Here is a 15,287-nt window from a genome sequence, read left to right on the forward strand (position 1 = left end):
TCAGAGACAGAGATAATGGTAGCCCATTTCCTGGAATCTGACCACCCTTTCATACCCTAACCAATAAAAAGAACCAATCATAGCCAGCAACCTTCATCCTTGGTTTCAACCAATGGTGGATCAAAAATATTCAAAAAAAGAAAAAGCAATCGTGTCCTTACTATACATGAACAAACTTTTTCTTGTCAATACCTAAACAACAGAATATGACAATTATATGCACAGCATTTATACTGCATTAGACATTAAAAGTAATTTAAAAATGATTTAAAGTATATGGGAAGATGTGTATATACCACACAAACATACCATTGTATACGAGGGACTTAATCTTCCCAGATTTTGGTATGCATGTGGGATCTTGGAACCAGTCCCTTGTGGATACTGAAGGATGACTGTAATTGATTTGAGACCTAACAACAAGGGAATTCTCTGATCAGAGGCTAAGAATTCCTCAAACAAGCTGGTTGTGGTGATACATGCCTGTAATCCCAGCTAGTTGGGAGGCTGAGGCAGGAGTATCAAAAGTTTGACACCAACTTGGGGCACTTAGCAAGACTCTTATCTCAAAATAACAAAAAAAAAAAAAGAAAAAAAATGAAAAGAAAGAAATTCCTCAAAAAGAATTCTGCAAACAAATGCTGAGGAGAGCAAGCAAAATCCCATTTGTAATAAGTCAAGAAAGAGCAATAGAAATACAGGATGGGCATGACCTCATGTATTGAGTGAGATAAGCATATAATTTAAAAGTTAAAAATCCCCAAATAACCTAATTGTCCCAGTATCATGAATTGATTTTTTTTTTGTTACTGATTTTAAATTTAAGAATTATAGGCATAGTGGCACATGCCTATAATCCCAGTGACTCAAAAAGTTGAGGCAGGAGGATCATAAATTCAAGGCTAGCCTCAATTTAGTGAGATCCTGTCTCAAAATAAAAATTAAAAGGACCAAGGATGTAGCTCAGTGGTAAAGGACCTCAGGTTCAATCCTTCTGCCTCAGACTTCTGAGTAGCTGGAACATAAGCACATGCCACTGTACCCAGAAAATATTTTTTAGTTAAATAAACACTTAGGCCCCTGTATACTTTGTATTATTCTATGTATATTACCAATAAACACTAGCTGGTTGAATACTTATAAACTATTTTTTGAGGCAAATCTGCTACAATCCTTAATTCAGGGTAGAGTGTAAAATCAAAAATAAATATTGAACTAGGGATCTAATAGTTAAGGAAAACCAACATAATGAAGGAGAGGCACCAAACTCAACAAACAGAGCTAACACTGGTGAAGAAAGTAACTATGAGAAAGAGGAGCCAGGCATGATGGTGCATTCCTGTAATCCCCACGGCTCAGGAGGCTAAGGCAGGAGGATTGTGAGTTCACAGCCAGCCTCAACAACTTAGAGAGGCCCTAAGCAACTTAGTGAGACCCTGTATCTAAATAAAATATTTAAAAAGGGTTGGGGATGTGGCTCAGTGGTTAAGCATGCCTGTACATATTTTTAGACTAAACCAGGAGATTTAGTCTAAAAATATATATATGTAATGAACAATTCTAAGGAGGATAAAGTTATATATATTATATCCATGAAACAGGAACTGGCCATTAAAAGAACCTCTTAGGGGTGTTGAAAGTGAAATCTATGACCTTAGAAATAGCTAGGTATGGTGGTTCATGACTCTAATCCTAGCTACTCAGGAACTGAGGTAGGAGGAACACAGGTTCAAGGTCAGCCTGTGCAACTTGTTGAGACCCTATTCAAAAAGAGCTGGTGATGTAACTCGGTGGTAGAGCACCCCGGGTTAAATCATAGTCCTGTCAAATAAAGAAAAAATAAAAAGAAAGAAAAAAAGGAAGAAGAAAATTTTAAAAAAAGAGAAAAAGGAAGGAAGGTCTGTATTAGTGGTTGGTTGATAGACTAGATTCTGATGAAGGACAAATTCAAAAGCTGGTCCTAGAAATGTTATGACCCTTAAACTCCTTCAGGCAGAATTATCTGTAGATTATACATGGAAGGAAAGTGGTATAAAAAAATGAAAAATTGTTAAAACTTATGTTTCTGGTGTGTATGCATGAATTCTTCCAAGTGGTACTTGTATTAGTTTATCAGAAAAATAATTGAACATATAATGAAAAGCAAAATGTTACTGTCATGACCTATTCCCATGTTTGCTCCATACCTTGAAGGCAGTGATTTTCAATTTCTCAAATTACTTCTAAAAGGTGCCTCTGTATATTTTTTCTCTTTTTTGTGGTGCTGGAGATCAGACCCAGGGACTCATCTGACCTGACCACTGAGCAAAACCCCCTATCTTTTTATTTTTTTTGCAGGCTAGTGGGTGGGGTGGGGAGTGGGCTGGGATTGAACACAAGGACACTCTATCATTCTTTTTATTTCGAGACAGGGTCTCACTAAATTGGCCTTTAAATATACAATGGTGCAAAAGTGATAAGCATTCAGTAGAAATCAGATTTCAAATTTTGAATTTGGATCTTTTCCCAGGCTAGTGATATGTTGTGCAATACTCATAATGCTGGACACAGCAGTAAGCCAGTTCCCAGTCAGCCACAGGATAATGAAGGAAACAGCTGACACTCTATAGTGTCCTATGTTACTAGGCTGTAATGTTTGGGAGGTTAGGTGTTTGGAGTGTGCACCACTGCACCCAATCATCTGTGATATTTTCAACTTCCAACATGTTTATTGGGTGTTTACTGAGATGTAACCATGGTAAGCCAAGGAACATCTATAAACGAAAACATCAATGGATGTCAGTCAGCACACAGGTAGGCTCCTTCTACATTCTATTCTTTGGTACTTCCTCTAATGAGCAAGTATTATATTTATCATATAATCCATTCATAATGTTAAAAAACTGTTCTAAGCCTAAGGAGCAGCAGTAAGGCAAAAGGAGAGGATAGTGTCATAAATAGAAATAAATTGCAAACTGCTATGACATTATTTATCCCATTATGTGCTCTTGACACACACATATCTCACTGTACCCTTAAAAAAAAAAAGGAACTCTAGGTTTCATTCATAGACAAGAAAAGGCCCCATGGCTGGTCTCAGCAGAACTGTGGCTTGCTAAACCCATGTGAATTTGACCCAGCCCCGTGTTCTTTCCATTGAACAACAATGCTGTTCAAAACAAACATCTCAGCTGCTTCTTTCAACACCAGCAGAACACAATGTAGAGGGGTCTGTAGGGTCAACTTTTAAAGACTTACCAATAAGCAGGGTCTTCCTTGAGAACAGATCTCTCTTTGGGAGAGAGGGTGCCTTCCACAATGCGTGTGACAAGCTGGTCAATGGTGTCCACCACCTTGTGATCTGCTCGCTGGGGAACTGCTGGAACATAGAGAATGGCTTTTCTGAAAAACACACTAGACCATGTGTGTCCTGGAAAGACCAGGACAGTGAGTCACAGGGCTTCGTCTGAAACCTAAGCAGGCACCAGAAACTGAAATCCTCATACATAAGACATCGGCTTACCAATGTACAAGAAGTCCTCCCCAAATGATACAACAGCATAACTACTAGAACTGAAATGTCACAGACTTAACTGTATCGAGCAATTTATGCATACAGTCTAGAAAAGGAAAGGATATATAGCAATTCCCTACTATTATTTATGTATCACTTAACTTGAATGCCCATAATATTAAAGTAGAGCTGTAAAGACATAAAATATTCTTAAAAGTACAGGCACAGGGGCTGGGGTTGTGGCTCAGCAGAATGCTTGCCTAGCACATGATAGATTAAAATAAGGTATTATGTCCAACTACAAGTAAAAAAAAAAAAAAGTGCAGGCAATGTGAACCAAGTACAAGGCCAGCCTGGGCAACTTAAGAAGATCCTGTATCAAAATAAATTTTAAAAAGTGATGGGAGAATAGCTCAGTGGTAGACTGTTTGCCTAGCAAGTATAAGACCCTGGGTTCAATCCCCAGTACTGTGAGAGTGAAGGGAAGCATATATGTGTTTTGTAAGAGGAAAAAAATAAGTTCACAAAGAAAAATTCCCTAATTAAAAAAAAAAAAAAGTCAAGTAACTCAATGGTAGAGCATTTGCCTAGCTTGCACAAGGCTCTGGTTCCATCTCCAGCACCAAAACAACAACAAAACCCCCCAAAACAAGTCAATGGCCCCAAGTTACTTCACAAAAACTATTTGTAAGGCTGGGTGTGGTGGCGCATACCTGTAATCCCAGCTACTAAAGAGGCTGAGGTGGGAAGACCACAAGTTTAGGTCAGCCTTGGCAACTTAGTAAGACCCTCTCAAAATTAAAAACAAGGGGATAGGGATGTAAAGCAGCCATCCTTAGGCTAAAATCCTGTGTGTGTGTGTGTGAGCATGCCAAATGAAAAGTAAATCATTTTTTAAAGTGTAAGCTTCTTCCAATATGATTCTGTAAATTTACAGTGCTATCAGCAATGCAGAATAGCTCGCTTCTTCAAATAATGATTGTTTAGCTTCCTGATATTTGTAGTTTTAATAGCACAGAATGGTCTATTTGTTCTGTCATTTAATTAAAGTTACCCTTGAACTGGAGTGGTTTCCCAGTTTGTTCTGTAAATGATTGCACAATGCTGTCTTTGCGTTGGAGCTTTGAATTTGGTTGTGGCACTGGGATCAAACCCAGACCCTTCTACATGCTAGGCAAGTGTTCCACCACAGAGTGGTAACTCTCAGCCTCTTTGGGCTTATACTTATTTTTTTTTGAAATGGGAACTTGCTGTTTCGTAAGTGGCCCTGAACTCCAGGGCCCAAGTGAGCCTACATATTTTTTTATTTGTTCTTTTTAGATATATTGCTGGGCTTATTTTAAACATTACTGTGTGCTCCTCGCACGGGATAAATCCTTCGACTGTCATGTTATTGCAAAATACTTCCCTTATGAAACTGCATTTTCTTCTTTGTTGGCTCTCATTTTAAAACTGCTTATTTTACAAAAGAATATGAAGTACAAACCAAAAGCTTTTATAGGCAAATGAAATTTGTGGATTGCTGCAAATTTGGTCATTTCTAGCTAGGCTGACCATGAAATGGCCAGAACAGGGCCATAGCTTTGGCCCAGCAACCCTACCACTGAGAACATATACTTTGAAGGAAGGATTAAAAAGAAAAAATTAAATAATTAATAATCAACACATTCAATGAAAGATGTCATCTCAGCATTTCCAATAAGAACAGGTGCAACGATGGGCAGTGACACTACCTGATGCTATTCAGCAATTCCTGTGAAATATGGGCCCTCTCATTGGCTATCCAGATGTGCATGCAGAGAACCAAGGCTGGTGGATGCCAATTACATGTGACCCCACCACTGTTTGGCTTCAGAAACCTCTAGTAAAAGGCTCCATGAGTTTAACATCAAGCCAAAGGTGCAATAATTTTCATCAGGTCAGCATGATGTAGCAAAGGCTGCAGAGACAATCGCATAAAAGAGCAGATGGTAACATTTACCTCCAGCATGTGTGCAGCTGCAAAAATACCACAAGTGGGTGGTGAGCCACTTTTAGTTGGGTTTTGGTGACCCTTCCTTTCTGTTATATTCTTTAGTAACTCTATTACACTGACTTTCCATTCAGCATTTTAGGGTTGAGGGAGGGTAATGCTTCAGTCCTGAAGCCACTACCTCAGGTTCCCTCTCTAGGAGTAGCTGTGACTACCCACACATGGTAGGACTTATCCATTGCTTCATGCAATCAGGGCTTCATGAGGGTGGTATGGAACCGGAAAAAAATCAGGTACAAATGAAAGTCCCCACTGGGCTGAGAACAATGAAAACTGAAAACCATGTCAGGGTCAAAGTGCTTTCTCACTGGTCACAGTAGCCAAGAGAACATGGATACATGCTTATGACTTCTGAGCAGTGAGAGCATCCATTCTGGGAGTAAGAAGAGGGAAGATGGAAAGCAAATAGTCATTTCTATTCCTATTTCTTGGTCACTACATTAACTTCTGGTTATCAAGTGTAATTAAGAAAATTTAAGTACCTTTAGCAAATTTAGAAAAGGGGGCTGGGGATACAGTTCAGTTGGTTGAGTGCTTGCCTCACATGCACAAGGCCCTGGGTTCAACTGCCAGCACCACACACACACACAAATCTAGAAAAGGAAGTTGGGTGGAGGAAAGGTGCTGCCACCAACCGAAATACCCTAGCTGGTCCTTGTGCATCCTTCAACACAACTCAACCACAGCCTCCCTGATTTCCCAGGCTGGGCTGGGGCCTCTACTGTGACCCTTTCAACCTAGCACAGGAGTGACTGTATTTTGAGATCTCCTTACCTCTGGAGCCAGGGACTCCTTAGAGATGGCATCTAGCAGTTTTTTGTTTGTCTTTCCCCTTCCTTCTAGTAATACCTGGGGAAAGGTGGGCATGTTGAAAGTATAGGTAAAATTTATATAAATATACATGTCCTTTTGTCCTGGCAAGGGCCACAGCTTTCCATGAGAATGTCAGAGATCTATGATCCCAAAATTTTTAAGGGCTTATGTGGTAGAAGACTCTTAACACACATTCACAGAAGAATGGCAGACATGTGTATTGACCAGTGTGATTTTCTACTAAAATCCTGACTGGTTTTAGTTAACTAAAGAACTGCTGTGTAAAAATCTCAAAGAGAATAGGAGACATTATCAAAAATCAGGAAAATAAGCCACAACACATAGAAACTTCCACTGCTTTCCTCACCATCATTCAGACCACTTGGAGCCCTGGCCTGAATTTCTGGTTTCATAGGAGCAATCATTTTCTCTTCCTCTCGTGCTGGTTCTGCTTCAGTCTTCTTAACCTGTAAGGGACACCCACTGGTGATCAGCCATGCTTTGAGATGGTCTATATACTCTCTCCCAAACAAAGTCGAGTCCTCGAAGTTTGGAAAGGAAGCAGGAGAGGGAGCTATATCTTGGAGGCCAACAGCTTCTAAGATTTTCTCTTGCCGGAAAGAGGAAGCCAATGAGAATGTCTGTCCCAAAAGGGCTAAAGATTTCCGGCAGAGAGAATTGGTGGTCTCTAGGGCAATAGCCAAGTCCAGAGGGTTAGTTAGGGTCTTCATTTTGACACTGAGCTCATAGGCATTGCAGGCCATGAGCAAGGGTGTGACACTCTTCAGAAGTCGGTCTTGAAGCCTCATTATGTATTTGTCAAAGGGCTTTATGATTTCAAAAAAGCAATTTTTGGTCTTCACAGCACCTTTGTCTAAAAGCATGTTTAAAAACTCATTATCAACTCTGGGTGTTTTCAAAGCAGAGTGCTTTAAAAATTTGATAGTAAAAAAGCAAAAATCTCTGTGCTCTGGTTTTAAGGAGCATTTGAATGAGGCAAGCATTTTAGCACAGGTTTCAGTTTCAAGTTCAAAGAGAGTCTGGAAAAGTTGGGAAAATTTAACATCATCTTTTATAGTATGGAATCCTGCCCATTTAATTATTTCTATCCCAAATCTTGAAAACACATCAGACTTATCTATAACGTCAAAGCTCATCTTTCTTCTAGGGAACCGAATGTTCTTTAGATCAAGCCCCAAAGGGATCTTCTGAGTGGGGAACTGGATGTCTTCTGTCCTTAGGTTTGTCCCCAGGGTCACATCAGGACTTGGGGTGGCTTTCTGGATTTGGTTAGTGCCCTGAGTTTTGGAAGTAATACGATTTATAACAGGTACTTTTTTTGTGGTCACACCTCTCAGTGTGACAAGTTTCCCAACACCACCCTTTGCTGTAAGCAGGCCCTGAGTGTCCCCCTTTCCTAGAAGGGTGCCTTCCTGATCAATGATGTTTAGAGCTCGGCCTCTGGCCTGAACTTGACCAGTGCTTCTGGAAACAGAGTCAGCCTCCCCTGGATGGTCCACATCATAATCCTGACTCTCTTTTTCCAAACACTCTTTCTCGATCAGCCTGGAGGAGGCCAAGTCCCCCAACACAGCAGAAGGACCAAAACTATACTCTTGTGACCAGGAGGATTCTTGGGAAACTGGGCGGCCAAAGTCTTGCTCCCAAGAGCCACGGAGTGCAAATTTCCAGTCTTGAGAATGGAAATGGCCCAATTTCCGGTGGCCAAAGACCTGGTCCCGGGTATCAGCATGGGCAAATTCCAGATCCCGACCACATTCTTTGCGAAAGTAGTTGTCATCACCAATGGAAGGGTTGCTTGATCTGAAGGAGGGTCCTGGAAACACATCACTTCTCAGGCCTTCTCTCCCAGCATCTCGAGAGTGAGCTACAGATCCACTGAGGGAGTATCTGCTGTCACTGTGAACATCATCATACATATCCGCTCTGGATCTTGGGATTGTCCTTAAGAGATCTGAAATAATCCAAAAAAAAAAAAAAAGAAACAAACAAAAAAGCACTTTAGACCAGAGACTACAAACAGAAGCCCATGGACCACCAGCCAAGAAGTGTTTATACCTGAGTATTTTTTTGCAAATTTAGATGTGTTGTCAAAGTTTAAAATGTAGCTCAGTGGTAAAGCAATTGCCTAGCATATGTGAGGCAGTGGTAGAGTGCTTACCTAGCACACGTGAAGCACTGGGTTCTATCCTCAGCACTACATAAAAATAAATAAAGGTATATATACTTAAAAAAAAATCAACTTTAAACAAATAAACAAAATGTAGCTTAGTGGTACAGCATTTGCCTAGTACGCACAAGAGCTTGGGATTAATGCCCAGTACTCCCCCCTACTCCCACACAAAAGTCTGGGTTGATAGTAGTTTGTCCTCTATATTTGCAGGTTCTGCACCTGTGGATTTAGCTAACCTCAGATTGAAAATATCCAGAAAAACTGCATTTGTACTAAATATGTACAGATTTTTCCTTGACACCTTCCCTACACAATACAGTGTAGCAACTATTTCCACAGCATTTACATTGTATTAGGTATCATAAATCATCAAGAGATGATTTAAAATTCCCAGCCCTTACTTTTTTGGGGGAAGGGAAAGAGTGGTCCTGATTGAATACAGGGGTACTTTACTACTGAGCTATATCCCTAGCCCTTTCATTTTTTGAGATAGGGACTTATTAAGTCACTGAGACTAGCCTTGAACTTGTGATCCTGTCTTGGCTTCCTGAGTTGCTGGGATTACAGATGTGTGCCACCAATCTAGCCGGTATCTGCTTCTTTTAAGGACAGGATCTTATGGGCACAGTGGTATATGTCTGTTAATCCTAGTAATTTGGAAGGCTGAGGCAAGAGGATTGAGTTTTAGGCCAGTCTTGGTGACTTAGCAAGACTATCTCAAAATAAAAAAAAGGGGCTAGGGATGTGTCTCAGTGGTAGAGTACCTGTCTAGCACATATAGGTTCTGGGTTCAATCCCCAGCCCTGCAAATAAATAAATAAATAAAATAAAAAACTGAAAGAGGTTGGTAATGTAGCTCAGTGGTCAAGTATCCTTGAGTTCAATCTCAGTGGTAGAGTACCTGTCTAGCACATATAGGCTCTGGGTTCAATCCCCAGCCCTGCAAATAAATAAATAAATAAAAAACTGAAAGAGGTTGGTAATGTAGCTCAGTGGTCAAGTATCCTTGAGTTCAATCCCAATAAGGCAAAAAAAAAAAGAAAAGAAAAAATAGACAGGGTCTTGCTATATTGCCTAGGCTAGCCTTGAACTCCTGGGCTCAAGTAAACCTCCTGCCTCAACCTGAGTAGCTGGGATTACAGGCACACACCACTATGCCCATCTTACCCTGGACTTTTCTTTTTTTGGGGGGTGGGGTGGGGGTGGGTACTAGGGATTGAATCCAGAGGTACTTTACCACTGACCTACATCCCCAGTCCTTTTTTTTTTTTCATTTTTTTTTTTTAAAGGCAGGGTCTCACTAAGTTAGTTAGGGCCTCAGTAAATGGCTGAGGCTAGCCTCAAATTTGTGATCCTCCTGCCTCAGCCTACCAAGCTGCTAGGATTACAAACATGCACCATCACACCAGGCAAACCTGGACTTCTTTAATGCAACCAAACACTTCTGTGTTTCTATTTTTAACTCATAGCAGCCAGATTTTACAGAGGCTGCCAACTCTAGCTGCCTCCTAGGGGAAAATATAAGCCCACAGTGCCACCATGAGGTAGAAGCCTTAGCTGACACAATGCTCATCACAGTTGTCCAGGCCCAAGACAAGCACCTGATCCAAGGCTGACTGAAATCAAAGGTCTGTCTGGCTAATCCTCTCTATGGAGCTGAAAAACCAGAGACTGAGGCAAGGAGAGAGGAAGGAAGAAAAGAAGCCACATCAAGATGGAAAGTGGGGCTTGGGATGTGGCTTAAGCGGTAGCGCGCTCGCCTGGTATGCGTGAGACCCGGGTTCAATCCTCAGCACCACATACCAACAAAGATGTTGTGTCCGCCGAGAACTGAAAAATAAATATTAAAAATTCTCTCTCTCTCCTCTCTCTTTAAAAAAAAAAAAGATGGAAAGTGAACAGCATAGAAAAGTGGAAACATATATTTACAGTTGCTTATTCACACATAAAAGAACTCTGAGAAGCTAGAAACAGAAATGAATTATGGACAATGGGTATATGGGATTGGTGGGCCTCAGGCACACTTTCTTTTAAAAAGTACTAGGACTGAACCCAGGGGTGCCAGTCCTTTTTATTTTTTATTTTGAGACAAGGTCTCACTAAGTTGCCCAGGCTGACCCTGAACCTGCCTCAGTGTTGTAAGCAGTTGGGATTATAGTGTGTGTCACTGCATCTGGCTTTAGGCCTTTTCATGGATTATCTTTCTGATATTTGAATTTTTCAATCAATCTACAATCTAGTTATATATATATACTATATACATATATATAGAAAAGGGGAAGAGAGAGAGAGAGGGGAGGAGGAAGGGAGTAACAGGTATGAGTACGCCAAGAGGTAATGATGGGCTGAGAAGCCACAAAAAGTCTATATCCAAGTTAACATGTTCAACAAGCACTTATTGAGCACCTATTATGTGTAGGTACTGCACTAAGCACCAAAGTTACTGTAGAGAAAGGAGGCTTCTACCACACTTACCAGTTGAGGGAGCCAGACAACAAACAAAAATACAGCAAGTAAAAGTAAATGCCAAGAATGAACTCAAGGAAGCAAGAATGCAAAGAGGAAATATCATTTTTAGACAGGCTGGTCCAAGAGGGCAGCTTTGACAGCAATGTATATAGAAGCAGAAGCCTGTATGAGGGGCTAGATAATACAGTTAAGAGGAGGAAAGCTTCCAGATAGAGGGGACAGGATAAAGCCCTGCAATGGGATTGGGGGGGGGGTGGCAATGCAGGCAAAAGGGAACAGAGGAAACCAGAAGCAAAGTGATAGAAAGGTGGCTCCCAAACTGTGCTGCACATTGAAGTCTGCAGAGGCCCTTCATCCCTAAACATCCTTATTTAATTAATGAGAATACAGTCTGACCTGAGCATCAGGATTTTGAAAAGGCTCTCAAACTATTCTAAAGTGCAACAAAATTACGGACCCACTATGATAGGATACAATGGGGGGAGGGATTATCCAGAAGTCAGGCCCTAGATAGGGCTCAATTTTTATTCTGGGGTAAAACCAAAAGCCACCAAAGGGTTCTGAGCAGAGGAATAACCTCACTGGCTGCTATTCACGGAATATATTATAGCGGACAAAAAGGGACATGAATGTTCCAGAAAGGAATCTACTATAATAATCCAGGCATTGATTATGGTATTGGTGGCACAATTAGGGAAGGAGAATTAGAGGGAGAGTGGTGGCTGGATGCTACACATTTTCTATGTCCTGGTTTATAAGAAATGGGAAGAGTTCAGAGTAAAGCAGAGACATAGAACTAAGGCTGACCAGCTATGCGTGGTGTATACCTATAATCCCAGCAACCCAAGAGGCTGAGGCAGGAGGATCCAAAGTTTGAGATCAGCACTAGCAACTTAGTGAGACCCTGGAAAAGGGCTGGGACATAGCTCAGTGGTAGAGTGCCTCTGGGCTCAATCCCCAGTATTGCCCAAAAAAAAGAAAGAAAAAGAAAAAGAAAAAGAGAGAGAGAGAGAGAGAGAGAGAGAGAGAGAGAGAGAGAGATAGATATGTGTGCAGGCTGACCAATGAATCATGAATTTGTTCTAAAACCATCATCTTGCTGTGTTTCTAGTCCCCATCCTCCATAGTTTTTTTTTGTTTTTGTTTTTGAGGGGGTGGTGCAATACTGGAGATGGAACTTAGTTCCCTGAACATGCTAGGCAAGTATTCTGCCACTCAGCTAAAACCAGCCTTCTCCAATCTTTCTTGTGGTAACTAAGATGTATTGGTGCTTGAGTCTATAGATAAAGAACCAAGATTTAATTCTCCAGATGTAAACACAAAGTATTGAGTACTATAATATCTCACTAAAAGAACTGAAGGATGTATAAAACACCATAAATAGTTACCTCTGAGGGATAAGGAAGTAGCTGGGAGGATTTTCATCCCTCTTTTTATTAAACTGTTCCGATCTTTTATAACTGCAATGGTTTTGTGTACATCTCACATAACTGTGTTTTGGCAGTACTGGGATGAAACCAAGATCATACACATATTAAGAACACACTCTAGGGGCTGGGGTTATAGCTCAGAGGTAGAGAGCTTGCCTCATACTTGTGAGGTACTGGGTTTGATCCTCAGCACCAAATAAAAAATAAATAACATAAATAAAGATATTGTGTCCATCTTAAAAAAAAAAAAAAAAAAAGAACACACTCTACCATTGAGCCACATCCTCAAGTGTCCCTGTAAATTTTTATTTTAAATTTTTTTTTTTAGTTGTAGACGGACACAGTGCCTTTATTTATTTGTTTTTACATGGTGCTGAAGATTAAAGCCAATGTCTCACATGTGCTAAGCAAGTGCTCTACCACTGAGCTGGTACTCCAGCAAACATCCCTGTAAATTCTGAAATCTCAGAACCTAGAGATAACCTCTGAGCTTCAATTCTCCAGTCCAAAGCACATTTGTTATTCCTATCCCAAAGACAAACTCAAACAATAGGAGGGGCCTTTTCTTCACCCTAAGGATGATATAACTGTGAGCAGCGCAGGGGAAATAGGCCCAGGGCATGTACTTCCTGGAGTAGGGATGGTAACAAAATCAACCTCAAGGCCTGCTTAGGCTTCCTAGGGGAAGGCACCTGTGAGCCGAGTCTTGAGAGAATTAACCAGGCAGATCTGAGATAAAGGAGTTCAAAGGAAATGTTTTCAAGCAGAACCAACACCTGGCAGCTAGAGACCCTCTCTGCAGATGTTAAGTAGCTATTCCTACACTTGAAGAAGATATAACACTGCAATTGGGGAGCCCCAAGAGCCTAAGCAGGACAGTGGCCTAAGGAGGTTGGCACTAATAGATCTGAGGGGCAACTATTTTAAGGGCTGATATGAAGGAAATGAAGTCAGAAGCAGACAGACCCTGCAGGACATTGCAATAATGTAAGCAAGAACTGATAAGAGCTTAAACCTGAGCAGGAATGGCAGGGGATGCTACTAGATTGATTCAAGAATCCTTGCTGGGCGTGGCAATACAAGCCTGTAATATCAGCAGCTCCAGAGGAAAAGGCCCTAAGCAACTTAGTAAGGCCCAGTCTCAAAATGAAAAATAAAAAGGGCTAGGAATGTGGCTCAGTGGTTATGCACCCCAGTACCCCACCTCCCCAAATCCTTCTTTAGGGGTTGGAGACATAGATCAATGAAAGCATTTGCTTAGCATGAGTAAGGCCCTGGATACCATTCACAGCACCAAAATTACGTTCTTCGAAAGATAGTATCTAATAAGAAGCTCAGTTAATGACAACACCACCTTCTGCATAATGATTTGGCTGCCCAGTGGGCAATGTGAAAATATTATTTTCTCTTAAATAAGGAGAGCAAGGATCAGAGCAATTCTGAACTTGTCTAAGACACTGAAATCCTGCCCCAGACTCTAGATACTACACTCTCTCTCAAAAAAAAAAAAAAAAAAAAAATTTACCTTGAGCTTTAAACTGAAGAGTTTCTCCTACAGTCTCAGCAGTGGGGTCCACATGATATCGTTTAGCTTTTTCTTGTAATACAGCATCAAAAGTCTCTTGTGCAATTCTCCTTGCTGCCATATTTCCTTGCCCTATAGTGAAAGAAAAAGACATATTAAGAATAACAACTCTCTCACAGAGCCTGCTCTATTTTACCCAATCCTTAGTCACCAGGCAGTGTTGGGCACAATGGTCCATGCCTGTAATCCCAGTGACTTGAGGTTGAGATAGGAGGATCACAAGTTCAAGGCCAAACTCAGCAATTTAAGGGATACTCAGTTTCAAAACAAAAAATCAAAAGGAAAAAAAAAATCACGTAGTAATCCATAATCCTGCAATGGTAGTTCAAAAGGCAGGTTAGAGTCTTTTAAGGGGATCTCTCTCCAGGTGAGGCTCACATGTGTGTCAGGAAAAGGAGCAAGAAGAGCCTTGTCTGAGCCCGTTTCCTTGCAATGGGTTACAAGAGGCACACAGAGCAATCCTATTTCTTGGGGTTGCTAGAGGATAGCACAACTCAACAAACAAAAGAATATAAGGTGGTCAGAAGAACAGGAACACAACCCTCACAAATGTAGGAAAGATGTGACCACTGTTTTCCCATTTCACCAAGAGGCATCCAGAGCTTACTCTGAGAGAAGCCTCTGGAGAAGTGCGTGGAAGAATCTCTACCAAATGACAATGAGCTAATGACAGAGGTTGCTGTGTACTAGGTACCAGCACGATCTCTTTTGCTTCTTGCAATAGCCGGTGGGTCCTTTTATGAATGATATTACATAGAAGAGGAAAAGGCAGACCTAGGCTAAGTGACCCACCCAAGGTCAAGACAGCCCAGACTTGAACCTGCTGTTAAGAGCATTAGTGGAAACAAAGCCCTTTAGAAGGAGTAGGAAAAAAATTTAGCAACATTTAGGAGTACAACGTCCTTAATCATCAAGATGTCCTGGCCTAAAGACACCTCCAACTTCAAGACGCACACCTGCCTTACAGTTGTTTTTTCACAACCATCACCCCATGTTCCCATCCTTTGACTCCCTTCCCGGTGTCCCTTGTTCTCTGAATAGCGAAGGGCCGGGTCTCCGGGTCAGGTGGCCTGGGTTTAAAACAAGTGTCCTAACCTTTCTACGCCTTGGTTTCCCATCAATGGAATGAGCAGCTAATATTGGGGTTGCTATGGGGACTGAACCAGTTTTAAAAGAGGTAAAGGGCCGAACGCAGCACCGGTGGCCGTTATCGCCCCGCGAGCCGGTGCTGCTCCGGGCTCGGGTGGAATGAATGAACAAGTGACCCTGTA

The 15,287-nt window shown here is 41.3% G+C and overlaps 1 protein-coding gene across 14 annotated transcripts in view; it reads right to left on the reverse strand.

Moving 5' to 3' along the window:
* Sugp2 (SURP and G-patch domain containing 2) overlaps positions 1 to 15,287 on the reverse strand; it is a 34,646-nt gene that overhangs the window by 18,709 nt on the left and 650 nt on the right. For 13 of the 14 annotated variants that reach the window (XR_013434260.1, XR_013434259.1, XR_013434258.1 and 10 more), the window contains exons 2-4: positions 13,957 to 14,088; positions 6,706 to 8,313; positions 3,238 to 3,358 (exon numbers count right to left, since the gene is read on the reverse strand). Coding sequence is in view for 8 of the 14 variants with exons in the window: in XM_040290243.2 (XP_040146177.1) it covers positions 3,238 to 3,358; positions 6,706 to 8,313; positions 13,957 to 14,088 (1,861 nt within the window). In the remaining 6 variants the exon portion in view is untranslated. The remainder of the gene's footprint in view (positions 1 to 3,237; positions 3,359 to 6,705; positions 8,314 to 13,956; positions 14,089 to 15,287) is intronic. The other variant, XM_013361822.4, reaches the window with a different exon arrangement.

Source organism: Ictidomys tridecemlineatus, chromosome 2 (assembly GCF_052094955.1).
Source record: "Ictidomys tridecemlineatus isolate mIctTri1 chromosome 2, mIctTri1.hap1, whole genome shotgun sequence".
NCBI classification, from domain to species: domain Eukaryota; kingdom Metazoa; phylum Chordata; class Mammalia; order Rodentia; family Sciuridae; genus Ictidomys; species Ictidomys tridecemlineatus.